This window comes from Mobula hypostoma, chromosome X2 (assembly GCF_963921235.1).
Source record: "Mobula hypostoma chromosome X2, sMobHyp1.1, whole genome shotgun sequence".
Taxonomy (NCBI): domain Eukaryota; kingdom Metazoa; phylum Chordata; class Chondrichthyes; order Myliobatiformes; family Myliobatidae; genus Mobula; species Mobula hypostoma.
In genome coordinates, this window is record NC_086129.1 from 41,711,552 (window position 1) to 41,738,938 (window position 27,387).

The 27,387-nt window shown below is 40.6% G+C and overlaps 1 protein-coding gene across 2 annotated transcripts in view; it reads right to left on the minus strand.

The window, feature by feature from the left end:
- Window positions 1-374: 374 nt before the first annotated feature.
- The window catches only part of LOC134341030 (transmembrane protease serine 13-like), a 59,814-nt gene continuing 32,801 nt past the window's right edge, over window positions 375-27,387 (minus strand). The window contains exons 6-13 of one of the 2 annotated variants that reach the window (XM_063038756.1): window positions 26,501-26,599; window positions 23,973-24,016; window positions 22,777-22,942; window positions 18,368-18,546; window positions 11,063-11,161; window positions 7,950-8,092; window positions 6,861-7,013; window positions 375-5,240 (exon numbers count right to left, since the gene is read on the minus strand). In XM_063038756.1, the coding sequence (XP_062894826.1) occupies window positions 5,229-5,240; window positions 6,861-7,013; window positions 7,950-8,092; window positions 11,063-11,161; window positions 18,368-18,546; window positions 22,777-22,942; window positions 23,973-24,016; window positions 26,501-26,599 (895 nt within the window). In that variant the 3' untranslated portion in view covers window positions 375-5,228. The remainder of the gene's footprint in view (window positions 5,241-6,860; window positions 7,014-7,949; window positions 8,093-11,062; window positions 11,162-18,367; window positions 18,547-22,776; window positions 22,943-23,972; window positions 24,017-26,500; window positions 26,600-27,387) is intronic. The other variant, XM_063038757.1, reaches the window with a different exon arrangement.

The following is a 27,387-nucleotide window of genomic DNA, read 5'->3' on the forward strand; positions in this document are numbered from 1 at the left end:
GTAGTTTTGCTGGCTGAGTTTACTAAAGGTTATAGAACCAAAGTGGATAAAGTGTTATCATATTGATCAGCCATATGCTAATTGAATGACAGAAAGGTTTTGATAGGCTGGATGGCCTTTGCCCAGTTTAAAAACAGAACTGTGCTACAAATCCTGAGACTAGAAGCCTGGCCAGTGTCTGATATTCCTTTGAAGATCAAGATAAGGGAACAAAAAATGGCCCATTTTAACTGATATAGATTCCTATTACATTTTACCATCTTCTCATTAGTTAACACAAATATCACCAAATATGAATGAAAATATATCTCACTTTCTATTTTCTGAAGAAAATAACAATTCAATACAGATTCTCAATAATTCCAATAACCCAGTTTTCTTTCCACATTCAAGTTTGATTTCAAATATATTTTGCTTACAAGTTATTGGTGCTCCAGCAATTTTTGCCAACACTAGATGTCAATCAATATTTTCTACACTTCATAAGGAGTCCAAGATCACAATTCTATTGCTTAACTCAACCAATTCTTACCCCTTTCTTTTAAGGAAGAAAGTTTATTTGATTACTTCATTAATCAGAGAGAATAGAAAAAATATATCCAACCAACCATATATAAATAATGTACATGCTTCACATTTGTGGGTAATTTAATATGTTTGAAGACAGGGAGGATGGATTGTGGACGTTTGTGGAATTGCATTTCAAGACAGGTGATTCACTAGAGAAGTTAGGATTTTTGTTGTGCAAAGGAAATACAGAAAACATAGAAAATAGGTGCAGGAGTAGGCCATTCGGCCCTTCGAGCCTGCACCGCCATTCAGTATGATCACGGCTGATCATCCAACTCAGAACCCTGTACCAGCCTTCCCTCCATACCCCCGATCCCTTTAGCCACAAGGGCCATATCTAACTCCCTCTTAAATATAGCCAATGAACTGGCCTCAACTGTTTCCTGTGGCAGAGGATTCCACAGATTCACCACTCTCTGTGTGAAGAAGTTTTTCCTAATCTCGGTCCTAAAAGGCTTCCCCTTTATCCTCAAACTGTGACCCCTCATTCTGGACTTCCCCAACATCGGGAACAACCTTCCTGCATCTAGCCTGTCCAATCCCTTTAGGATTTTATACGTTTCAATCAGATCCCCCCTCAATCTTCTAAATTCCAACGAGTATAAGCCTAATTCATCCAGTCTTTCATCATATGAAAGTTCTGCCATCCCAGGAATCAATATTGTAATATATTGTAAGTGTGGGGGAAGGGTTATGTCGCTCCTGCAAAACATAATAGATGCTAGTTCAATGACATTTAAATCTAAGATCGGCAAATTTAGGTTGGCTAAATGTTAGTTAAGATTAGTTTGTTAAGGGTTAGGGTACAATGACTAATAGTCTCTCTGAAAGGCAGAATAAGCTCAAAAGACTGAATATCATATTCATGTTCCTATGTGCCCAATAACCCTTGTCCACGTTAGTTCTTTCACATGCAGATAAATTGATTTATGTCAAAATCTTTTAAACATTAGCAGTTCGTGTGATGTGAGAGATGTATGTTAGCTCGCAACAAGATGTCTTCTCATTGGGAGTGAATTAGGGCTGAATGCATCTCACAAGGAAGGTACTTACCAATCTTCTCAATCACAGAATGTTAGGGAAGTCAAATGGAAGTGCTTGAAGATTAGGCGTTTGGACTGAAGTGGTTTGGAAACCAAATTATGAACCAATAGACTTTAGATCCCTTGTAAACTATACTGAAAAAGCATAATGTTATTTTTAAGTTCCTCCTCTCTCCAGTTCCCTCCTTCCTACTTGTTATCCATCTTCACTGAGGAACTGAAAGTCTGCCTTGGAAATGCATTATAGGTAATATCCCAGGAGTTTCACAATCATGTCAATGGGAATAATAGCACTTTATTGTAAGGCTGGTATTTGGTTTAAATCATTCTCTCTCTCTAATCTGCTTTGGATCTAACCCTAATACTAAGCATTAGAGTTGTATTCCTAAAGTATTCACGATGTTCTGTGAACATAGGATATGAAGGGGTGTCAAAACATTACAAACATCTTCAATAGACAAACAAATATTAAGAAAATTGTTCTCAAGCAAACAAAAGAATCATCAAATTCACGAGAGTGATGATCAGTACTGACACTGCATTATTTTTAACATTGATAGAAATATATACATACGGCTTTCTGCCACATTCAAGGCAGGAAATAGTTAGACAATTATCCTCTCAATAAAATAAAAATACACAGGAATTAATATCTAGATTGAAAACACAGGAATTCATATCTAGATTGAAAATATAAGATGCTTGATTTAATCATTCTATTAATCACTTTGGGTATCATCTTAAATCAACTGTTCTCTTAAAATGGGCAGAATACTTTGAGGAAGAACAGAGGCATTTCTGATCCTTAGCAAAACCCTTGACTAGCCTGGAATAAGCCTGGTTATAAACATTGGTTGGCATCAGTTGGGAACAAATATCTAGTGACCTTGCTAAGCTTCTAGCCTTAAGGCCACTATTTCTCCGCCAGGCTGTCTTTATCTAAATACTCACAATCCCGTTCACCCCTCTGCCCTCTGCTCTAGTGCAGAACATCTCCATTTTAAGACTCTAATACTGGTTCTCAAGTATCTCCAAGGCCCATTCCCTACCTGTGTAACCTCTCCCGTCCATAGTACTCAGTGCTCCAGTAACTCTGGCCCATTAATGGCAGCTGTGCTTGCTGTTCCCTGGAACCCATGGTTCTCTCCTTTATGTCATCCTTTCTCTTGCACTCTCTTCTTTCTGAAATTCTACCTCTTTTACCCAATGGTTGCATCCTGAAATTTCCTTATATGTTTTGGTGTTATATTTTTTGTTTTATAATTACCCAATAAATTATCATGGGGCATTTTACAACATCAACGTGATATAAAAGAGCAAATGCTTGTTGTTTTTTTCATGTTTTACCCTTACTTGAGTGCAATATAACATAGAACTGTACAGGCCTTTTGGCCCACAATGTTGTGCTGACCCTTTAACCTATTCTAAAATCTATCTAACCCTTCCCTGCCACATAGCCCTCAATTTTTCTTTTATTCATGTGCCTATCTAAGAGTCTCCTCTTAAATGTCCCTAGTAGTATCTACCTCTACCACCATCCCTGGTAGTGCATTCCATGCATCCACTACTCTCTGCTTATAAAAAAACTACTTCTGACATCTCCCCTATACTTCTCTCCAAACACTTTAAAGTTCTGCCCCCTCACACTTGTATGTATGTAATGAAGAAAAACAAAGCTAGAATTGCCTTTGGAGGAGGAAGCTGAAGATTATAATAATGATAGCTCATACACCAATGGAGTAAGAGCAGGACTTGGTCTCACAGAGTGAATTATTGAGTCACAAAGCATGGAGACAGGCCCTCAGGCCCATACAGTCTGCACCAACCATCAGGCACTTATACTAGACTGATCCCACTTTTTCCTCTCCACATTTCCATTAACTCCCTCAGATGCTACCACTCATGCACACTGTAGGAGCAATTTACATTGGCCAATTAACCCACCAACCTTTTGGCATGTGGTTGGAAGCAGGAACTCCCAGGGGAAAGAACATGCAAACTCCACATAGACAGAATGAATATCAGGGTTGAATGCAATTTACAGAAGTGGTGAGGCACCAGTTGTATTGCTGTCTTTTAAATAAAATAAATATGATCAAGATTCAAAATTAAACTTGGCACGTACCATTCAGCAAGGTTCTGTTATGGACTGTAGAATAAAAGAAAGGGAAAGTCCTTTACCTACAACCAATAGCTTCATTGAAAACCAACATTAAAAAGCTCTAAAGTCCCCAAATTTAGTCATATATTTGTTGGTAATGTTTTGTATTTTTCTTTAACAGATTGGCAATCAAGATCCATCAGAAGACACAAGTGTGCTTTGATGCTCAGGGAAAATATCGGGACAGAAAGTGATTGGAAACTCAGCCATAATGTTAGATGAAGAAATGCCTCCAGTGGCTTTGTGGCCTATCCCTGCACCCATTTCTTATGTCCTAGTATTCAATTGATAAAAATGTCCTGAAGGAAAGTAGACCTCCCTCCTGCCCCACTCATACACCGCTCACTGATAATTGAACTGAATCGTGTGGTATCCTGGTCTAACCTCCTATGAGTTCCAGGACAAAGCACCCTCAGCCCCAGAGCCAATCTATTCCAAATCTTAGACCACAGGCTTCAATCAACTGTAATTTTCCGCACTGTGTCCTATATTGGCATAATAGAATTTGAAATGCAGAATCCATTTGATTTAAACTGAGTTTCTGCAGCATTTTGAGTAAATTTAGAACAAAATATGCTGGAAGCAGGCTCTGTCCACCCAACTACCCCACTCCCTCCCAGTATTTCTGCTGGTTGCACTCACTTGCAGATCCTTCATGAACCCCTAGAAATGAAACTAGTTCTTCAAGTCAACAGGATGCTAACAAGCACTTTAAATGGTTTATGAAAGTGATTTTTCTAAATTCCTAAGAAGCTGATTGTATTTCAGTAGAACCAGTAAATGGCTCTGTCTATTTCTTAAAATGTATTATTAGATGTTAAAATTAAATTACTATTGTTAAAAATACTAACAAAATACTAGCACTTTCAAAATATACTGAGAAAAAGAATGACCTAAAACAAATTTCTTTAAAAATATGTCTTGGTCAATTGCTCTGGTCCATGACAAATTTTGCATTTAATTTTGAATGGGACTTGAAGAAAAAGCACTTCCAAAGAAAACTGCAATTTTAGTTGTAACTTCTGTCTGGATTGCCGATTGACCTACAAGTTAATTTCTGCCCTGGATGTCAAATTGAACCTTTCTGCTGTGACCTCTGGAAGGAGACGCAGCTTTATACATACAAAGTCCCATCTAATAACCTTGGGCAATCTGAAGGATTTTTCACAATCAAGTAAGAAGTGGTGAAAGGTAGACAAAATTGGTTTGATTGAAGATCTGGGTGAAGTGTAGAAGTGTATCACTGCTTGATATTTGCAGAACTCCTCCCTGTGATTGAGTCAATCTGCACCTCACAAGCAAAATGAACTCTTCTCGATAGAGACTCCCCGTGCCTAACAAGCCAATGGAAGAAAGTCACCTGCCCAGATGAATGTCTTTAGGAAAAGTGACACAGTCTGGGGCTAATGGTCATGGCTTGTAGCTTCCTGTGTGTTCACTGGCAGACATTGTTATTACTTGTTACCCTGTAAAGTCAAACACAAGATGTTAAGTTTGGGAAGGATGCAACTTAACATTGCACATTATTAAGGATCAATAACAGTAACTGGCTGTTCATAAAATAGCCCCATTCTTACAGACTGACAATGAACTTCCACAATATAATAATTCTGCCATGATTCACTGCAGGCTCAATCGAGAATACTCCCTCCTGTCGTAGACACAGATATTACACTCAATCAGGCACATCTAGCCCAGATATTCAAGGGTGGGTCTATTATTCAGGAGTGTGATGGGTTATTGTAGTTTGGACAGACTCAAAAAATACGGTAGTATCCCACTTGACTGGCATCAAAATGTCCATACTTAATATTAATTCCCTCCTCCATGAGGTTAGTTTGCCGGTTGAGTTGGTGTTGAGTTGAGTTGGAAGGCAAATGCAATGCTAGCATTCATTTTGAGAGGACTAGAATATAAAAGCAAGGATGTAATGCTGAGGCTTTATAAAGCACTGGTGAGGCCTCACTGAGTATTGTGAGCAGTTTTGGGCCCCTTATCTTAGAAAAGATGCACTGATGTTGAAGAGGGTTCAAAGGAGGTCCACAAAAATGATTCTGGGATTGAAAGGCTTATCACATGAGGAGCATTTGATGGCTCTGGGCCTGTACTCACTGGAATTCAGAAGAATGGGGGGGGGGTGGGATTTCATTAAAACCTATCAAATGTTGAAAGACCTTGATAGGGTGGATGTGGAGAGGATGTTTCCTGTGATAGGGGAGTGTGAGACCAGAGGACACAGCCTCAGAATAGAGGGGTGTTCTTTTAGAATGGAGATGAGGAGGAATTTCTTTAGCCAGAGAGTGGTGAATCTGTGGAATTCATAGCCACAGATGGCTGTGGAAGCCAAGTCACTGGGTATAATTAAGGCAGAGGTTGATGGATTCTTGATTAGTCAGGGCATGAAGGGATATGGGGAGAAGGCAGGAGATTGGGGCTGAGAGAGAAAAGGATCAGCCATGAAATTCTGCTCCTATATTTCATGGTCTATGGTCTTACGATCCATGACTTAATGTGGCCTCAGTGGGCACTATCTATAAAGTCCACTGCCTCAACTCACCAAGATTTCTTCAAAAGTTTTTTGAGACCTAGCTATTCTACTTGGAAAAGCACTGGGGCATTGGGTACATAGGAATACCACCATCTGCAAATTGCTGTCCACATCTCACACCACCCTAACTTGGAAATACATTGCTGAGTATCCTCACTGGCCTAAATTCCTTAACCTTAAGCCTGAGAACAGCAAGGATGCATCTCCAACACAAAGATATTTATTCTACACCTTGCCATTATAACCAAACTCACACCAAGTCCCATACAGTATGCTCTCCAACTATCATTAGTTCTTGACATGTCAGCAGCTTGATATTAAACAAAAAAAACTCAAGAACTTGCTTACTTTAACCTCATTCAGATCTGTTCTTTCTCTATTTATCCAGTCCTTGCCTTTCACACTCCAGAATTTTCTTCACCCAGCCATTGTTCTGTTAAAAATGCTAGGCTAGTTTATGATATTGAAAGGCTTCATAATAGAAGATTGTTTTTTGTCACAAAATGTGAACAACCATGGAAATGAGTGCCATAGTTACCTCCATTTGTGTGAAGATCCAGTCTGTGAATTGCGTCACCTGTGTATAAACACCTGGCCTGTTTACCCGAGCACAGCCAATACCCCAGCTTGTAATTCCGGCTAGGTAATAGGTTCCAGACACCTCACATGCCAGAGGCCCACCACTGTCACCCTGGGGTTTAAAAAGAACATTTTTGCAGTTAGACTTAAGGTGGTAGGAGCATAGATCTCAGGTTCAGGGAGAGCATTGGGGGTTGTTTACAACATATTAGCCATTTATTCCACATTGAAATGATGGGAAGTTTAACCTTATATTCTTAACATAAGAGATTCTGTAGATGCTGGAAATCCAGAGTAACACACACAAAACGCTAGAGGAATTCAGCAGGTCAGGCAGCATCTATGTAGGGGAACAAATAGTTGACGTTTCAAGTCGAGGCTCTTCATCAGGACTTGGTGAAAGATCTTGGCCCGAAACATAAACTGTTTATTCCTCTCCATAGATGCTGCCTGACCTGCTGAGCTCCTCCAGCATTTTGTGTGTGTTAATCTTATATTTAAATTGTGGAATGTGATGGCCTTTTTCAAGGAATCGTAGAGTTGTTTTTCATACAGCCCTTTTCATCTTTGGATGAAGGTTGGAATAAAGATTAGAGGCAGGATCTATTTATCGAACAGAACACAGAACAGTACAACAGTCCCTGGAATTGCAGTCATTGTCTGCCATGACTCAGTGGGGTGGCACTCCCTCACCTCTGAGCTAGATGATTAGGTTTCATATCCCACTCTGAAGGCTTAAACTCAAATTCCAGACACTCCAAACCAGTGCTGCGGGAGTTCTCTGCTAACTGTGGTTGCAGATTTTGCATGAGTTATTGACCCAAGGCACCTTAAAGCATTTCCCTTCCCTTGCAATAACATGTTACCATTTCAAGGAATGTCTGCCTCTGTGAATGAGATCACTAACAAACAGTTAGTGTCCCCACCCCCTACAGTAATCAGCAGCTGGACAATGATCAGACGCAATTTACTTGACACTGTGATTGCCATCATAATGGACCTCCAGCTCATCAGTCCAATACAGATTCCAACCCTGGGCCACTCGCACCTGACATGAATCGACTCCCCCGGAGAGGTTGCCAGCGCAGATCATGCGATCTGTTATAAGTCCACCGTAGATGCTTCTCTGGTTACAGGTCGCTCTATCGATTACGTTAACACGAGCTTCCAGAAGGGTGTTGGAGACTGAGGCTGAAATGCATTACACAAGGTGTTAAACTCAAGTGGGGCAGGTGGGGGTGGGATGGAGCAAATATCCAGTTTTAAGTTTGCTTCAGACAATTGAGCTAAAGTTATTATGCCAAATGTCACAACCAAATGTTAAGTAATAAGCTACAAAATCAATGAAAGATATATTATACAAGAAGAGCTACAGGCATTTTCACCACACCTTTAATAAATCCGAACAAACCAAGAGCATTCACAATAAAATTAAGTAATTAAAACTGTTCGCCACAGAAAATGATATGAGGACATTATCAAAAACCTGACTAATAAGGAATGTTTCAAAGGGGAAAGAGAAAGACTTTTGACTGCTTTTAGTAGTATGTCAGGTATGGAGCAACACAAGAATCTACAGGGTGTACAGAGATGAAGGGAATATAAACCCCACTATCCAGGTTAAACTCTTTTCTCGTTATTACCATCAGGCAGGAGGTACAGAAGCCTTAGGTTCCACACCACAGGTTCAGAAACAATTACAGGTCGACCTTCACTAATCCAACTACCTGTAATCCAGTTCCTTCGATAATCTGGCACTGATTATGCTTAATGTGATCCTTCTGTAATCTGGCACTCCTCAGGTCCCAATGGTGCTGGATTAGTGAAGGTCGACCTGTATTACCCTTCAACCACTGGGCTTCTGAACCAGCGTTGGCTCACCTCAACTCTGAAATGATCACTGAACACAACCTATGGACTCATTTTCAAGGACTCTACAACTCATGTTCTCAGTATTTTTTTGTTTGTTCATTTATTTATTATTTGCACTATTTGTCTTCTCTTGCACATTGGTTGTTTGTCAGTCTTTGTTTATGTATGGTTTTTCATAAATTCTATTTCATTTCTTTATTTTTATGTGAATGCCCACAAGAAAGTAAATCGCAGGGTAGTATATGGTGACATAGATGTAGTTTGATAATAAACTTATCTTGAACATTTCTTTTACTTACATGTGGAAAGGTGTTATAACTAAAGTTCTCAGTTGCGAATTCACTAATGCTGTTCATGCCCTGACAAGAACTGCTGGCCAAAAGTCAAGGGGGGGGGCGGTGTTACTACGATAAGAACTTCAGCTCTTTGCCCTTCCTTCCTAATGAAGAAGCAATAGGCAAGAGGATGACCCACACAAAAAAAGCAGGAATGTTGGGGAGCCTAATTAAAACAGCTGCCTTACTTTTCTCAAATCAAATCCCACGAAGGAATGAACAATATTTGTTTTAGAGTCATAGAGCACTATGGCACAGAAACAGGCCCTTCAGCCCATCTAGTCCACGTTGAACTGTGATTCTGCTATCGACCTGCACCTGAACCATAGCCCTCCATACCCCTCCCATCCATGTACTTATCTAAACTTCTCTTAAATGTTCCAATCAAACCTGCACCCAGCACTTCCACTGGTAGCTCGATCCACACTTGCACTATCCTCTGGAGAAGAAGTTCTCCCTTACGTTCCCCTTAAATATTTCACCTTTTACCCTTAACCTACAACTTCTAGTTCTAGTCTCACCCAACATCAGTGGAAAAAGCCTGTTTGCATTTACCCATTCTATACCCCTCATAATTTTGTATACATCAATCAAATTTCCCCTCATTCTACGGGGAATAACGTCCTACCATATTTAACCTTTCCCTATAACTCATTTCCTCCAAGTCCCAGCAATATCCCCGTACATTTTCACTGTACTCTTTCAAATTTGTTTACATCTTTCCTGTAGGTAGGTGACCAAAACTGCACACAATACTCCAAATTAAGCCTCACCAATGTCTTATACAACTTCAACATAACATCCCATCTCCTGTACTCAATACTTTGATTTATGAAGGCCAATGTGCCAAAAGCTTTCTTTATGACCCTGTCTACCTGTGACGCCACTTTCAAGGAATTATGGATCTGTATTCTCAGATCCCTTTGTTCTACTGCACTCCTCAGTGCCCTACCATTCACTGCATGAGTCTTACCCTGGTTTGTCCTCCCAAAATGCAACCCCTCACTCCTCATGACTGTGGTAAATTCCATCTGCCATTTTTCAGCCCATTTTTTCAACTGGTCCGGATCCCACTGCTAGCTTTAGTAGCTTTCCTCGATGTCCACTACACCCCCAGTCTTGGTGTAATCCACACATTTTCAGGTGGGTTGAGCAATCTGGTGCTTTGCAGTCTCTGATGGAGTTCGGTGAAGTTTTGAGCAGAGTGTGCGGCCTGGAAGCCAAGAAACCTGGAGATAGGGCGCGAGCTCATGATCAACTCCATTTCTTGCCGATCAAATCATCAAGCAAGATTGAAATCAACGAGGACTAGAGTGGAAGGCAAGAGGGTGTTCAGCGCCACCTGTCTGCATTTGACCAGTCTCTCTCTCTCCCTATCGCTCGATGCTGGCGGAGGATTAATCGATGTGGTTTGTGGATTGGACTCTGCAATTTATGTTTATGTTCTGGTTATTCCTTTGTTATTGCTGTTTTGCACAGTTTTGATCAGGACAGACTGGCTCTGCGGCCTGCGGTCAATAAATGGCACAATGCTAAATTGAGCTGAACTAAACTGCTTCAATAACCGTGGTTTTGATGCTATATATTCTGTGCGTTTTCTGCTTTTTTTTGCCGCATGCGCAATTTGTTCTTTTGTTTTTGCGCGTTGGGTGTTTGATGTTTTCTTTGACTGGGTTCCATAGTGTTTCTTTGTTTCATGGCTGTCTATAGGAAGAAGAATCTTAAGGTTGTATACTGCAGAAATACTTTCATAATAAATGTATTTTGAATCTTTGGAGTTTGCTGATCCACTTTACCACATTATCATCCAAATCATTAACATACTGTAGATGACAAACAGCAATGGATCCAGCACCATTTTGGCTAATTAAAGTCACTGTGCTAAATTACATTCACAGCACAGGGGAACAAAGCTCCCCAGTGCTTTGATGCCTTCAGAGACACCCTTACTTACTTGCACTCTCCTCTACGCGACCAAATCCTGTAATCCAACAAGGCGTTCCACCTGTGAATTCCTGATTGTAGGATGGCAAACAGACAGGTCTAACTTTATCTGGAAAACAGATGATGTCTGTCACTACATGAAAGATAATTAGAGTGATTTTACACACGTGCACATTCAGGATGACTCATAGGGAATTTAAGTGGCTTTTCTCTAGGCCTCAACACTAGAGACCACCATTCTATATTCGAATGGGCTGCTCTGGGCTACGTGTCTATGGACTCACTTTCCTTTTGAATGCTGTTGCTTCCTTTTATTGTTTTCATGATTTGTGTTTTTTTTCCTCTCTGTGCATTGTGTTTGTTGCTTTTTTTAAATGGGCTCTTTTGGGTTTCTTGCTTTGTGGCTGTCTGTAAGGAGATGAATCTCAAGGTTATATAACGTATACATACTTTGACAATAAATATACTTTGAATTATGAACTCCAATCCACAAATTTCTATTTGTAGCTTCATGTTGTAAGATTGAAGGAGAGCATTTGTTCTTCAGTCCCGTGAATGCTGACAAGAATTTGGGGTCATGGAGTAAAGGGGTTGGAAAGTGGTCGGGGCTCAGGCTAGTAAGCAGTTCTGGGAAGATTGTTGAAGATGATGTGAGGGTTATTTGGCAAGGTTCAATGAGGGTGAGGGAGGTGATGTCAGTGTGTGTTGGTGGTGGTCATCAGTCATTGCATCGGGTGTGGAAACTTGGTAGTGAGGGCACCTTGAGTGTTGAGGGAACTAGGCCAGTTTGTATGGAGGGTGGAGTTATGATGATGATAGGGAGACATAAGCTTAATGTGGGATGAGGCAATTCATCCAAGGATGAATTGTATCCTGGGGAAAGGTAATTTCTCAGGGATATTGGAGCTGCTTTCCAATAATGGGAGAGTTTAGGACCAGAGGGCACCAGAGAATATAAGGATGTCCCTTTCGAACAGAGATGAGGAGGAATTTCTTCAGCCAGAGTGTGGAACTTTTGCCACTGGTGGCCGTGGAGGCCAAGTCAATAGAGATACAAACCCCATTTCCAGAAAAGTTGGGATATTTTCCAAAATGCAATAAAAACAAAAATCTGTGAAATGTTAATTCACGTGAACCTTTATTTAACTGACAAAAGTACAAAGAAAAGATTTTCAATAGTTTTACTGACCAACTTAATTGTATTTTGTAAATATACACAAATTTAGAATTTGATGGCTGCAACACACTCAACAAAAGTTGGGACAGAGTTAAAATAAGATTGAAAAGTGCACAGAATATTCAAGTAACACCGGTTTGGAAGAATCCACATTAAGCAGGCTAATTGGTAGCAGGTGAGGTATCATGACTGGGTATAAAAGTAGCGTCCATCAAAGGCTCAGTCTTTGCAAGCAAGGATGGGTCGTGGCTCACCCCTTTGTGCCAAAATTCTGAGAGAATTGTTAGTCAGTTCAAAAGGAAAATTTCTCAACGCAAGATTGCAGAGAATTTAGGTCTTTCAACATCTACAGTACATAATATTGTGAAAAGATTCAGAGACATCTCAGTGCGTAAAGGGCAAGGTTGGAAACCACTGTTGAATGTGCGTGATCTTCGAGCCCTCAGGCGGCACTGCCTAAGAAACTGTCATGCTATTGTGACAATTATAGCCACCTGGGCTCGGGAGTACTTCGGAAAACCATTGTCACTCAACACAGTCCGTCGCTGCATCCAGAAATGCAACTTGAAACTGTATTACGCAAGGAGGAAGCCATACATCAACACTATGCAGAAACTCCAGCGAGTTCTCTGGGCCCGAGCTCATGTCAGATGGACCGAAAGACTGTGGAACTGTGTGCTGTGGTCAGATGAGTCCACATTTCAGCTAGTTTTCGGAAAAAATGGGCGAAGAGTTCTCCGTGCCAAAGATGAAAACGACCATCCAGATTGTTATCAGCGAAAGGTGCAAAAGCCAGCATCTGTGATGGTATGGGGGTGCATCAGTGCCCACGGCATGGGTGAGTTGCATGTATGTGAAGGTACCATTGACTCTGAGGCGTACATTAGGATTTTAGAGAGACATATGTTGCCATCAAGGCGACGTCTCTTCCTGGGACGTCCATGCTTATTTCAGCAGGACAATGCCAGACCACATTCTGCAAGGGCTACAACAGCGTGGCTTTGTAGACACAGAGTGCGTGTGCTTGACTGGCCTGCTGCCAGTCCAGATCTATCTCCTATTGAAAATGTATGGCGCATCATGAAGAGGAGAATCAGACAACGGAGACCACGGACTGTTGAGCAGCTGAAGTCTTATATCAAGCAAGAATGGACAAAATTTCCAATTGCAAATCTACTACAATTAGTATCCTCAGTTCCAAAATGATTAAAAAGTGTTATTAAAAGGAAAGGTGATGTAACACAATGGTAAACATGCCTCTGTCCCAACTTTTGTTGAGTGGGTTGCAGCCATCAAATTCTAAATATGTATATGTTTACAAAGTACAATTAAGTTGGTCAGTAAAACTATTGAAAATCTTTTCTTTGTACTTTTGTCAGTTAAATAAATGTTCACGTGAACTAACGTATCACAGATTTTTGTTTTTATTGCATTTTGGAAAATATCCCAACTTTTCTGGAAATGGCGTTTGTATTTGAAGGGTTGAGAGGGATAATAAATCAGCCATGATGGAATGATAGTCCGAATGGCCTAATTCTGCTCCTATGTCTTATGTCTTATGGTTTCCAATATTATGCTGGGTTCTGCACAGGGAGCCCTAGCTGTAAATAAGCAGACTTCACAGGCGCACTTAAAGGTTTCTTTTGCACCAGCGGTCTGAAAAAGTCTAGATATGCAATGTCTGGCATTGGAATGTCACTGTGCATATCCGTGCTCTCCATGCATGATACATCAGCAGCATGCAGGAGCATTGCAAATTTTACATCCGCACACACCCTTGGTGATAAACACGGGTATAACTTAGAAGGATACATTCAACAGCCCCTCTACTGCTCTTCCCATGAGTATGAAAATTTGCTTAAAATATTAATAATTGATATAATATTACTAAAGTACTAAAGACCTGTGCTAATCAACTGGATGGAGTGTTCACCGATATCTGGTGAATCTCACTTTGGCAGTCTGAGGTATCCACCTTCTTCAGGCAGGCTTCATTTATACCGGTGCCTAAGAAGAATATGGTAATTTGCCTCAATGACTATCGTCCAGTAGCACTTACATCCATTATGATGAAGTGTTTTGAGAGATTGGTGATAAAACATATGAACTCCTGCCTGAGAAATGACTTGGATTCTCTCCAATTTGCCTATCGTCACAGCAGGTCAACAGCAGATGCCATTTCATTGGCTTTTCACTTAATCCTGGAACGTCTGGATAGCAAAAATGCATACATCAGGATGCTCTTTATTGATTACAGCTCAGCATTAATTCCCTCAAAACTAATCAATAAGATTCCAGACCTTGGCCTGAATACCTCCTTGTGCAAATGGATCCTTGATTTCCTCACTTACAGATCCTAGTCAGTTTGGATTTGCAACAACATCTCCTCCACAATCTCCATCATCACAGCTGCACCACTTGCTTTACACTTATGACTGTGAGGCTAAGCATGGCTCCAATGCTATATTTAAGTTTGCTGACAACACTACTGTCATTGGCTGAATCTTCAGACTTCCAGTTTCTGAAGAAGATGGCACCAGTGAACAATGTGACCAAAGGCAACATCCTTCAGACAGTTCACAAAACTACTTCTTCCATTTCTTTTACATTTTCTTTTTCTTTCAAATATGATTTTACTAATATTGGAGCCTGTGATTTACTTCTTTTTTGATGTGTTTTGGGCCAATAGCACGATCTGGCGCCTTGTGGTCACCAAGGGACTTCTGTGAGGTTTCGAGCGAAATGAGCAGCCTAGAGGCCAAGAAGCCTGGAGACAGGGCACAAGCCCATGATCAGCTCCATTTCTCACCAATACCGCTGATTAAAGCAGCAAGCAAGATTGAAATCAACAAGGACAAGAGCGGAAGGCGAGCGGGTGTTCGGTGCCGAATGTCTGGGTTTGACTGGACTCTCTTTCCCTTTTGCTCACTGTTGCCAGAGGAAGTTGGCTGCATTCGACCTGTCTCTCTCTTGTTTGTTGCTCCCAGAGGAAGATGCCTGCATTCGATCATCTCTCTCTTTGTCTTGCTCGATGTTGCCCTAGGGTGTTGCCAGAGTCTTGGATCTTGGGTAAGGTTTAAATGACACTGTGGTTCAAATGGTGATGTGATTTTGGTTTCTGGTTGCTCTCTCAGTATTGTCAAGGATCCCACCCATCCATTCAGCATCCTTTTTGACATCCTCTTTGACACCACATTACCATGGGGCAGAACGGTAGTGTAGTGGTTAGCACAACGCTTTACAGTACCATTGACCTGGGTTCAATTCCCACTGCTGCCTGTAAGAAGCTTGTACCTTCTCCCTGTGACTGCGTGGATTTCCTCTGGGTGATCCGGTTTCCTCCCACAGTCCAAAGACCTACCAGTTGGTAGGCTAATTGATTATTCAAAGATTCAAAGTACGTTTATTATCAAAGAATATAAATTGTGCAACCTTTGCAAAGCAAGAAACCCAAAAGAACCTGATTTAAAAAAACAGAGACCAAATCCCAGTGCGCACAGAGAAAGAGAAAAAAACACAAATTATGCATACAATAGAATTGGGGAACAGCAACAGCGTTCCGAACCAAATTGAGTCCTTAGATCTAAATCCCCAGAGCAGCCCGGAGTAGGCCCAAAGCCTCAGTATTCAGTTCATCATATTAGCGGGGCAAATTGCCGCTAAGTTCACAGACAAGAAGGACGGCAGCCGGCGGCAGTCTCACAGTCTTAGCGTTGCAGGGAAAGGAGCCCCCAGACCATGTGGGCCTGCGTTGAAATTGTCCAAACAGCAGATCCTATGCCACATTAGGACCCCAGCTCTGTCACAGTGAATTGCTCTGGGTCTAGATTTTGCTGCTGAAGAAACTGTTCTCGATCTCTCCTAATCAGCTCGGTGCCCAGAGTGATCCAATTTTGCCTAACTCTCAACACCTTGCCTTTCCAGTTTATCTGGGCTGGCGTTTAAATTGTCCAGATAGCGGATCGTGCCTTGCATTAAGATCTGGGCCCCGCTGCGGCAAATTGCTCTGGGCCTAGAACACTTCGCCCAGCAATTCACTTCAGCCCTAGATTTTGCTGCCGAAGAAGCCATTCTCGACCTCTCCAAATCGGCTCGGTGCCTAGAGCGACCTACCCACGCTCCCAGGGTAGTTGGATAGCCATCAGAACTCCTCTGCCTCGTCTTTTCAACTTCGAATCGATCACTCCAACCAGCAAGGCTCCAAATCCAAGTGCACCGATTTTGCAGTGCATCTTGAATTCACTTTGCCCTCACTCACTGCTTCATCGTTTGCGGCAATAGTTCAACACAAATTACTTTTAAAAAGTGTAATTAGTAATGCTTTTAATCGAGTTCCTTTGCTTTTGAACTTCTAGTAAGCTGTCGCACGCCTTCAACAGTGACGTCTTAAACCGGTTATCGTAAATTGTCCCATGATTAGGCTAGAATTAAATTGGGGGATTGCTGGACAGCGTAGATCAAAGGTCCGAAGGGCCTACTCCGCACTGTATCTTAATAAAACAAAAACTTTCTACCATTAGGCAGGAGACTCTGATGCATAAAGACAGGATGGGAAACAGCTTCTTCCCTCAGATCATTAGGCTTCTGAACTCTGCCACATCGCATTCGAAGTGTCACCGGATAATTTGTACTGTACCCTACAATATTTTATTTATGCACTTTACTTTGTTTATTTTTGTGTAATTCATTTGTAGATTTTATCCTAAGGTATTGTGTGTGATATGTGTGTTATGTGTACTACCGTGCTTTACACTCTGGTTCAGAGAAACGTTGTCCCATTTGATAGTATACATGTATATACTTAAGTGACAATAAACTTGTCTAGACTTTTTGTTGCCATTTTGTGCGGATTTGATCAGGGCAGCTTGCAGACTGAACAAAATAGCATTAAATTGAACTGAACTGAAGTAAACTGAACATTAGTGGACTGTTTTGATGACTTTGTAGTTTGATGTTTTATATTCTGTGCTTTTCACTTATTTTTCACCATTTGCGTGATTTGTTCTTTTATTTTTGCTTTGTTTTGTGGCTGTCTGCGGAAAGACAAATCCCGGGGTTGTATACTGCATAAATAAATGTACTTCGAATCTTGAATCTAAAGGACGGAGATTGGAAATCTGGCTGAGTGATGCCACAACGACAATCTCTCACTCAATGTCAGCAAGACTAAGGAGCTGATTATTGACCAGGAGGAAGAAACCGGAGGTCCATGAACTAGTCCTCATCGGGGGATCAGAGGTGGAGAGGATTAGTGACTCTAAATTCCTCGGTGTTATCATTTCAGAGGATCAATCCTGGGTTCAGCACGTGTGGAATTACGAAGAAAGCCCGGTAGCGCCTCTACTTCCTTAGAAGTTTGCGGAGGTTCGGCATGACACTTTGTAGGAAGTCCTTGAATGGAAAATTTTACAAAAAGTAGTGGATATGGCCCAATCTATCACGGGTAAAGCCTTCCTCACCACTAAGTACATATACACGGAACACTGTCGTAGGAAAGCAGCATCCATCATCAGGGACCCCCACCACCCAGGTAATGCTCTCTTCTTGTTGCTGACGTCAGGAAGAAGGTACAGGAGCCCCAGGACTCACACCATCAGGTTCAGGAACATTTATTACCACTCAACCATCAGGCTCCTGAACCAGAGGGGATGACTTCACTCAACTTCACTTCCCCCATCACTGAACTATTCCCACAACCTATGGACTCACTTTCAAGGACTCTTCATCTCATGTTCTCGATATTTGTTGCTTATTTATTTATTATTATTATTATTTCTTTTTTTTTTGTACTTGCATAGTTGGTTGTCTTTTGCACATTGGTTGTTTGTTTGTCCTGTTGGGTGCGGTCTTTCATTCATTCTATCGTGTTTCTTGGATTTACTGAGTATGCCCGCAAGAAAACGAAATTAATCCCAGGGTTGTATATGGTGACATGTATGTACATTGATAATAAATTTACTTTGAATTTAATAATCAAATTGATCTAGGATTGCAAATGGGTATTTCAAAAATTAACTATAAATGGATCGTTACACCAATGCTCAATCTGTAAACAGCAGATTGTTATTGCAGCACACTGTTAAAATAATGAAACAGTATGATATTGGTCTTAGCCTAATGGCCTCAACAAAACACTACCTGTTATCTCCAGTGGGTTGGTAAGCTTCATTAAAGCAATATCATTATTATTGTTGTCTCTGTTGTAGTTCTCGTGAGTGATGATTTTTGAGACAAATCTCAAAGTGGCGCTTGAGAGCTGGTGTTGTGAAATGAAGCCACTGTACACTTTCCAATTGGATGGGTTAAGTGCTTCCTCACTGCAATGAAATAAATGATTTTGGTTACAAAAGCTATGAGTGTGTCTCTCCCTGGCTTATTCCCACTTCTCTCACCCCAGTCTGGCTGACTGCAATGGCAAGCAGCATGGAAACAGATCCCCAAACTGGCAAGGCTTCATTTGTCCTGTCAAGTACTCCAATGACATTACTAAAGCCCTATTCTATAATTTTATCCCAAGGACTGAGCAAGATGTCAGTAAGATTATCTCCACCATGGATCAAAGGCCACGAAGCAAAGGTTTGACATGTTCTTAGACCATTTTCTTGTGGAACCAAGTGGAAATGGGAACAGTACTCCAGCCTTGGGTGTATCCTCTACTGGAGGAGATAGAACGTAAGAATCAGGAGCAGGCATCTGCCCCTCAAGAATGTTCTTCCATTTAATAAGATCATGATTGATCAGGACTTGGCCTCAATGCCACTTTACTATTCTACTCATACCCCTTCATTCCTTTGTAATTTATATTTTTCCATATCTCCATATCTTTCTGGAGTAGAGAATTCCAGAGATTCACAAACCTCTGGGAGAATAAGTTCTTCTTCATAATCCATCTGAAATAGGCAATCTGTTTATTCTGAAACTATCCCTTTAGTTTTAGATATCAGCACTCAGAGAAACACATTCCCACTTCCATCCTGTCAAACCTCCTTAGAACCTTTATGTTTCAATAATGCCACTTCTCATTCTATTCTATAACCTTTCTTCATCCACCAGCTACTTCATCTCAGGAAACAACATAGGAAACCTTCTCTGTCCTGCCTGAAATGGATATACATCCTTACATATGGAGATAGAGACTCTATACACTATTTTAGGGGTGGTCTCACCAGTGCCCTGTAAAATTGCATCAGAATCTCTCCATGCTACTACAATAAGTGTCACCATTCATTCAGCCACTCAACTCACTTGTGGCATTTACAATGATCCTTTTTATGTTTCACGTGCTATGGCCCTCAGATCTCTTATTGCAACATTTTGTAGTCTCACTCTGTTTAAATAATAATTTGCTTCTTTTTTTCATTCTTCTTTCCAAAGTTTTCCCATCTAATACTCCATCTAGCAAATTCTTGCTCACTCACTTAACCTATTCAATATTCCCTCTAATTTAAAATCTGTGCGGCGCTTTAATAAAACATTACATAAAAGAAAATTCCAGCTGCGCAGCAACAAGGGTGATGTGCACGGGAACATTTCAGTTACTCTGTGGCTGCGCACCCGCACAGCTCAGAGGGAACTGTGAACCTATCTCTATATCTTTGTTGGCTCTTTATGTCCTCTCATAACTTGCTAATCTCCCATAGCAAATTTGCCTACAGTATGCACAGTCCCTTCATCCAAGTCATCAATATAGATTGTAGAGGGTTGAGGACCAAGCACTGATCACTGTGGAACCACACTGGTTACTGATAACCAATTGGAAAAAGCTCCAGTTAGTCCAACTATCCATTTTCTGTTAGTTAGTCCCTTTCTTTTCCATAACATTCCTCTCATGCACCTCTTACCTTATGCAAGAATCTTTTACATTGCATCTTTTCGTTAGTCCAAATGGCTTTTGGAAATCCAAATACATTCTATGATCTACTTCTCCTCTATAGACCCAGTTTGTTGTATCCACAAAACTCCAGCTAATTTGCCAAACACAATTTCCCCTTCATAGAACTAAGTTTATTTGACTAATGGTTTTCTAAATACAATGCTATTACCAACTTGATAATTAATTCCAGAATTTTCTCAATGCTGGGTGTCAAGCTAACTGGGCAATAGCTTCCTGTTTTCTCTCTCCTTTCTTGAATAGTTTTATTACATCTGTGACTTTCCAGTTCACTGGAACCTCTGGAATTCAGGAAATGTTGATAGATTACAATTAATGCCACCACCATTGCTACAGCCACTTCCTTTCAGATCTCAGGATTCTGCCATCAGGTCCAGGAGACCTGCTGGCCTTTGCCCCCGTTTGTTTCCCTTTTTCTTTTCTCAAGTGATAGAGATAATGTTCCTCTCTTCCCAAAGTCCCTTCGGATGTTTTCATTATGATATTTTTTATGTTTTTCATCATGAAGAGAAATAATCTCATCACTTCCTCTTTTCCATGATTAATTCTCCAGATTCAACATCTAAGTGACAAATATTTACTGTAACTACTCTTTTCTATTTTACATACATGTAGAAAATCTTACTCTATGTTTTAATCTCATTTGCTAGTTTATTCTTATATTCTATCTTTTTCCTTTGCTGGTTCTGAAAATTTTCCAATCCTTTAACCTACTGCAAATCTTTGTGGCAATGTTTGCATTTTTTTAATAATTTCATTCCATCATTTATTTCCTTATTAGCAAAAGTGATGCATCCCTCTCAGAGAACCTTTCTTTCTTACAGGATTACACCTTAATTGAGATTTAATGAATATTTCCGTAAGTATCTGCTTCTGCTGATTTACCATCTTATTCCTTAACCTATTTTCTCAGTCCACTTAAGCCAATTCTGTCCTTTTATCATTGTAATTGCCTTTATTTATTTTAAATAATGACACTAGTTTCAGACCCAAGTTTTTCATTCTCAAACTGAAATTGAAATTTACTGTTCTGTGATCACTCTTTCAAAAGAAACTTTTTAATATAAGATCATTAATTAATCTGGTCTCATTACATAATACCAGATCTAAAATAGCTTTCTCTGAGAAATATAGAACCAATATTTCATGACATACTGTTTCAAGGAATCAGCCCATTATATGAATTTGCTCTCATTTCCAGATTTGTCAGTTTGATGTATCCAACCTAAATGATAAATAAAATCACCTATGATTATTACAAGCCCCTAATAAGACGATAAGACATCAGTGCAGAATTAGGTCATTCAGCCCATTGGGGCTGCTCTAGTCTGTAGTCGATAAAGAACATCTTTATGTGTGCACCTTTGCTGTCCAGATGTTCCAGGGTTGAGTGAAGAGCAAATGAGATGGTATCTGCTGTGAATCAGTTGCTCCGGTGGGCAAATCGGAGCAGATCCACGTTACTTCTCAGGCAGGAGTTGATATGTTTCATCAAACATCTCAAAACACTTCATCACTGTGGATGTAAGTGCTACTGGATGACTGACATTGAGGCAGGCTACCATGGTTTTCTGAGGCACTGGTATAATTGAATCGTGCTTAAAGCAGGTGGGTACCTCAGACATCTGAAGTGAGAGGTTAAAAATTTTTGTGAACTGTCCAGCCAGTTGATCAGCACAAGCTCTTAGAAGTTGGCAAGGTACCCCATCTGGGCTGGATGCTTTTCGTGGGTTCACCCTCCTGAAGGCTGCTCACGCATCATCCTCAGAGACTGAAATAACAAGGTCATTGGGGGCTGTGGGAACTTGTGATGGTTCCTCCATGTTTTAACGGTCAAAACGAGCATAGAAAACATTGAGCTCATCTGGAAGTGAAGCCCTCTTGTCACCAATGTTGCTTGATTTCACTTTATAAGAGGTGATAGTATTCAAGCCCTGCCACAACTGTCAAGCATCCTTTGTTGATTCAAGCTTAGCCTGGAATTGCCACTTCACCCATGAGGTGGCTATCCAGAGATCGTATCTGGACCTCTTGTAACTTTCTTAGTCACCGGACTTGAATGCCTCCAACCTGACCCTCAGCAGGTTGTGGATCTCGTAGTTCATCCAGGACATCTGGTTGGGGAAAATTCTGAATGATTTTGTGAGGAAACACTCATCTACACCTGTTTTAATAAAATCTGTGAGAACCATGGTGCATTCGGTCAGATCCAGTGATGAGTCCTTGAATACGGCCCAGGCCACCGACTCGAAACAATCCCGATAAGACTGTAGAAACATCAGATGTCACTTTCCCAGCTTCCTACACCTTGGGCTAACATCAGTTTTGGATCCTGCATCTGTTCTGCAGCTGGACTTCTCCGGGAGTTTTCCCTCAGTGTTCAAAATTCATGGTCACGGTCACCAGCGTGGGATTGTCAGGGATTGAACGCTGGACCTTATACATGTGATGCATGTGCTCTCCAGCTAAGCTATATCCTTCAGTTATACTCTGTCCTACAGTATAACTACTGCTGTATGGTCTATACACTCTTCTACTAGTGGCTTCTCTCAATGCATTCATACATAGACCTTTCTCCCCACAACACCCCCTAGATCTTCTCCTCTTTTGTCTGCTTTATACCATGACTAAAGACCAATTTCATCTTGTTACTCACTCAAAAATGCAGTGACTTGCTGTGATCACCCAGTCACGTGAGATGATGGATCCACCACACACTGGCCGCGACTTGAATTGAAGACTAACTTGCCAGGGCCACTTTCCCAGTCGGGCAGGTGCTCCACCCACGATTCTGGATGATGTCTTGAACCTTCTACCACAATCTAGATGCAAAAAGATGATATTAAAATGATGTTGCTTTTATCCTTTTCCATTACAGATTGTTCTTATTGCTGTTTCCTATGGTGGGAGAGTCTAAGACCAGAGGACACAGCCTCAGAATAGAGGGATGTCCTTTTAGAATGGAGATGAGGAGGAATTTATTCAGCCAGTGAATGGTGAATCTGTGGAATTTGTTGCCACAGGCAGCTATGGAGGCTAAGTTATGTATATTTAAGACAGAGCTTGATAGATTCTTGATTGGTCAGAGCATGAAGGGATACGGGGAGAAGGCACGAGATTGGGGCTGAGAGGAAAAATGGATCAGCCATGATGAAATGGTGAAGTAGACTTGATGGGCCAAATGGCCTAATTCTGCTCCTATATCTTATGGTCTTATGTTCTTATATTGATTGCAAAAGCAAAACAAGTTTCCAGACTCATTAAATATTGGCAAGAAATTTAAACCTAACTTCTTGAGTTAAAAGTATATTCCAGGACATTATATATAGCACAGGTTAGGGTATGTGTTCTTATTTGTGACCCTCAACAGATTTTCCATTCACAGGTGGAGAGGCTTCATACAGTACATACCATGTTTTTATATTCATTTTAGGCTTAGTAGTTATACTGGAATTATATATTGATTAACTTTTTTGTATCTCAGGTCGATTTATTTGGACTACATACTAAATTAATTTGCTCAGTCCCCTGCAAAGTTACATTATTAGTACTTTATTGTCATTGATATATTTAACTCTTTCATGTTAATAAAATATAGTAATGATATGATCTTGCATTACCAATGTATATCAATGTTTAAAATTAGAACAGTGTAGAGGAGTATATAACACGATAATGCAAAGGGACAATTCAATTTTAACCTGTGCTTAACCTACCTTCCAAGCAGACAAAACTAGTAACTGTCTAGGATTGAAGGAACCTATGGCTCAGCATTGGTAGATTTTAAAAGAAAATTAGTTTCTTCCCAGCATACCAAGTATTAGTCTTTAATTCGAGCTTGATTATGCTTACCAACACAATAGAGACCGACGGATTTGTTGGTGGAACACTGGGAACTGAAAGAGAGGGCAAATCATTCCTGGTTAATGCAATGCAACATTGGGTAAGGTCATTACAGATCAGTGAAGAAGCAAAATCAGTTTTGACCTATGTGATATATTTATATTAAATAAGATGCAATGTGGAATAAAAATGAAAATCGTTCAATAAAATCTTTACAATCTTTTTTCAGCTATAATGACTATATTTGAATAGTGACTCTCCGTGTATTTAAGAAACAATTTGGTTACTTCTCCCAAAATTGCAAGCGTTTTCTTCTGCTCTAGGCACTCATTCTGATGTTCAGTTCATGGGCTTTAAATATTTACAATACACTGTTAATTACATTTAATATGTGTGTGGATAGTGAGGCAAAGAAGCCCAATCAATATCTCAATGTCCTTAGCTGGACAGGTAAACCCCAGAATGGGACCAGAACTCTGGTGCAGGCAGAGCATCTAGTCAGCTATACTCACAATGTCACATCAGACAGAAAATGAAGAAAATATGGCTGGTCTCTGGGCAGTGCTCCCTGGTATCTTGGGGCTCAGTTCTACACATTGGCTGGTGCTCTCTTCCAGTTTGAAGGGGAAATTGTTGAGAGCTTCATGCTCCTGGTGTAAACACTGCCAATTATTTGTCCTGGTCCATCCACATAGATGTCATGGGCAACAAAGCATACCAGTGCCTCAGAAGGCTAAGGGAATTCCGCATGTCCTTAATGACCCTCACCAATTGTTACAGATGCAGAAGAGAAAACATCCTATTCAAATGCAACACAGTTTGGTATGGCAAGAACCCAAGAACCTGCAAAAAGTTATGAACATAGTCGAGTTCTATCATGAAAACCAAACTCCCATCTATTGACTTTGTCTACACTTCACAGCCTTGGAAAAGCAGCCAACATCATCGAAGACCTTTCTCACCCTCAGTCATTCTCTCTTCACTCCTTCCATCAGGCAGAAGACACAAAAACTTGAGAACATGTACCACCAGGTTGAAGGACAGTTTCTATCTCACTGTAATAAGCCTCTTGAACAGAACTTTTGCATGAGTCTACCTTATCATGGCCTTTGCACCTCATTTGACTAGCTGCACTGCACTTTCTCTGTAACTGCAACACTACATACTGCATTCTGTTGCTGATTTTCATTAGAATACTACAGCACAGTACAGGCCCTTCGGCCCCCGATTCATTCTGTACTTCCTCAATGTATTTATGTGTAGAGTGCTCAAACACCTATCATCTCTGGGAGGGAAGTCACATGCTTCTTCATAAGCTATCATGAAAGGGACCAGGATGGAAATGCTTGGTTGTTGGTAGGTAGGGTTAATACCTGACTTTCAAGAGCACTTGTGAGTTATGTTCCGGCTGGACTTAGTCCTTAAGCTGCTGGAGAACAGTGCGGAAAGAACAGGTGCTGTTTTCTCCCGGTAGAGATTTGTTTTTAGTTCCAAGTGCTCCTGCCACGTTTTGTCACCCTGCAACCTTATCCTTCAATCTCTTTGGACAGCATTGTATAAATGTCTGTCTCCAGCAGACTTCATCATGATCATGACTCCAGTATTTCTACTATTTTTTAATGTTTCTTAATTGTACATATGATTTTTTTTTGTGTTCTATCGCTGAGCAGCAGTGAACCATCTGATTGGCCTATCAGAGTTCTCTTTGGGAACTAGTTGACTTGATCAGCATTTCTGATCTGGCTATTGTTCACGATTGCACTTAATAATAAAAAAAAGAGCTATATGGATGTCAAGCAAAGCTTTTCACCGTATCTCAGTACATATGACTACAATAAACCAATTACTAATTACCATGGAGTGACTGGGCAATGTTCCCTTGTCTTTGGGGATTAGACCCACACACTGGGTGGTTCTCTCCTTCTCCATGAATCACTGATCAGTGTACACAGACAAAATGCTGGCGGAATTCAGCAGGACATCATTAGCTGGAGGGGAACAAGCAGCCAGCATTTCGAGCCAAGACCCTTCATCAGAACTTCTTGGCCTGAAACACTAACTGTTCATTCCTCTCCACAGATGCTGTCTGACCTGCTGACCTCCTCCAGCATTTTCTTATATGTTGCTCTGGATTTCCAGCATCTGCAGAATCTCTTGTGTATATGATTTATTGGTTAGTGTTCTTCTGGCTTTTTGTGTGTCTTCAAGTGACAATTCAATCTCATAATTTAACCGCCTGCAATTACTTATTTTAATTATTTGTTATTTTTCATTGTTGTCATTTCACAATGAAGACAAACTCTAGTATTGTAGTTTCCTACCACAGCCAGCAGATTAATTGGCCTCTGTGTAGGTGAGCGGCAGAATCTAGGAGAGAGTTGACAGGAACGTGGGGAGAGTAGATTTAACTTTATGTAGGTTTAGTGTAAATGCTCATCTCTAGCTTGGTTTGTTTCTGCTCTGTATAACATTACGACAAACCTCTCCAAGGAGCTTAACAGCCATATTCTTATTTTATTCAACAACCAAATACATACCTGTAGCTCAACATACTTTGTATATTGGTCCCTCTTTCTGTTGTGTTGACCACAAGGGTTGGAGATTTCTTTGCAGTTATACTATAGCTGTGGTAAGAACTGAAAAACAATTGCATAAGATGATCTTCAGGAAGCTGAATAACATTTATTTTCTGTGGAAAAATGCAAGTCCTGTCACAAAACCTCAAAACCATTGCAAATTAATAAGTGAAAATCAGATTTATACTAGCAAATGCAGAGGGCTTGAGCATGAGCAACAATTGGTGGTAGTTACAAAAGGGAATGCAAAAATATTTTACAGGCATACAATCAGTAAAAGATTTATATGGGGAGAGATAGAGCCAAACAGGACTGAAAAGTAAATTTACTCATAAAGGCTGAGGTACTCGATGATTAGTATTTACCAAAGAAGATGTTACTGGGATCCCTGCAAAGGAAGTAGACTTAAGATAATGGACAGTCCAAAATTGATAAAGAGGTGATTCCAGAAAGTCTAGCCACACTTAAAGTTGATACTGTACATCGTGTGATTTTGATGGGTATGCATCCTAGTCTGCTGAGGCTCATAAGGGAAGAAATTACAAGGCCTTGGCTATAATACTCAAATGCTGATAAGTACAGGGGTGTGGATGAGGATGGGATAACTACAATAGTATGGCCTGATACAGAAAAAGAGTGCAGGGTAAACCCAGTAACCGAAGGTCAATCAGTTTAACATCAGAGGTGGGGAAAGTAGTAGAAAAGATAATTAGGGAGGGAGTTAACGATCACTTAGACAAGCATGGATTGATCACAAGATGTCAGCATTTATTTACTAAAGATTTTAAACCACCATTTTGTCAAATTCTGCTTTTAATTTGACTTGACCTTCGGGCCCTCACCCTTTA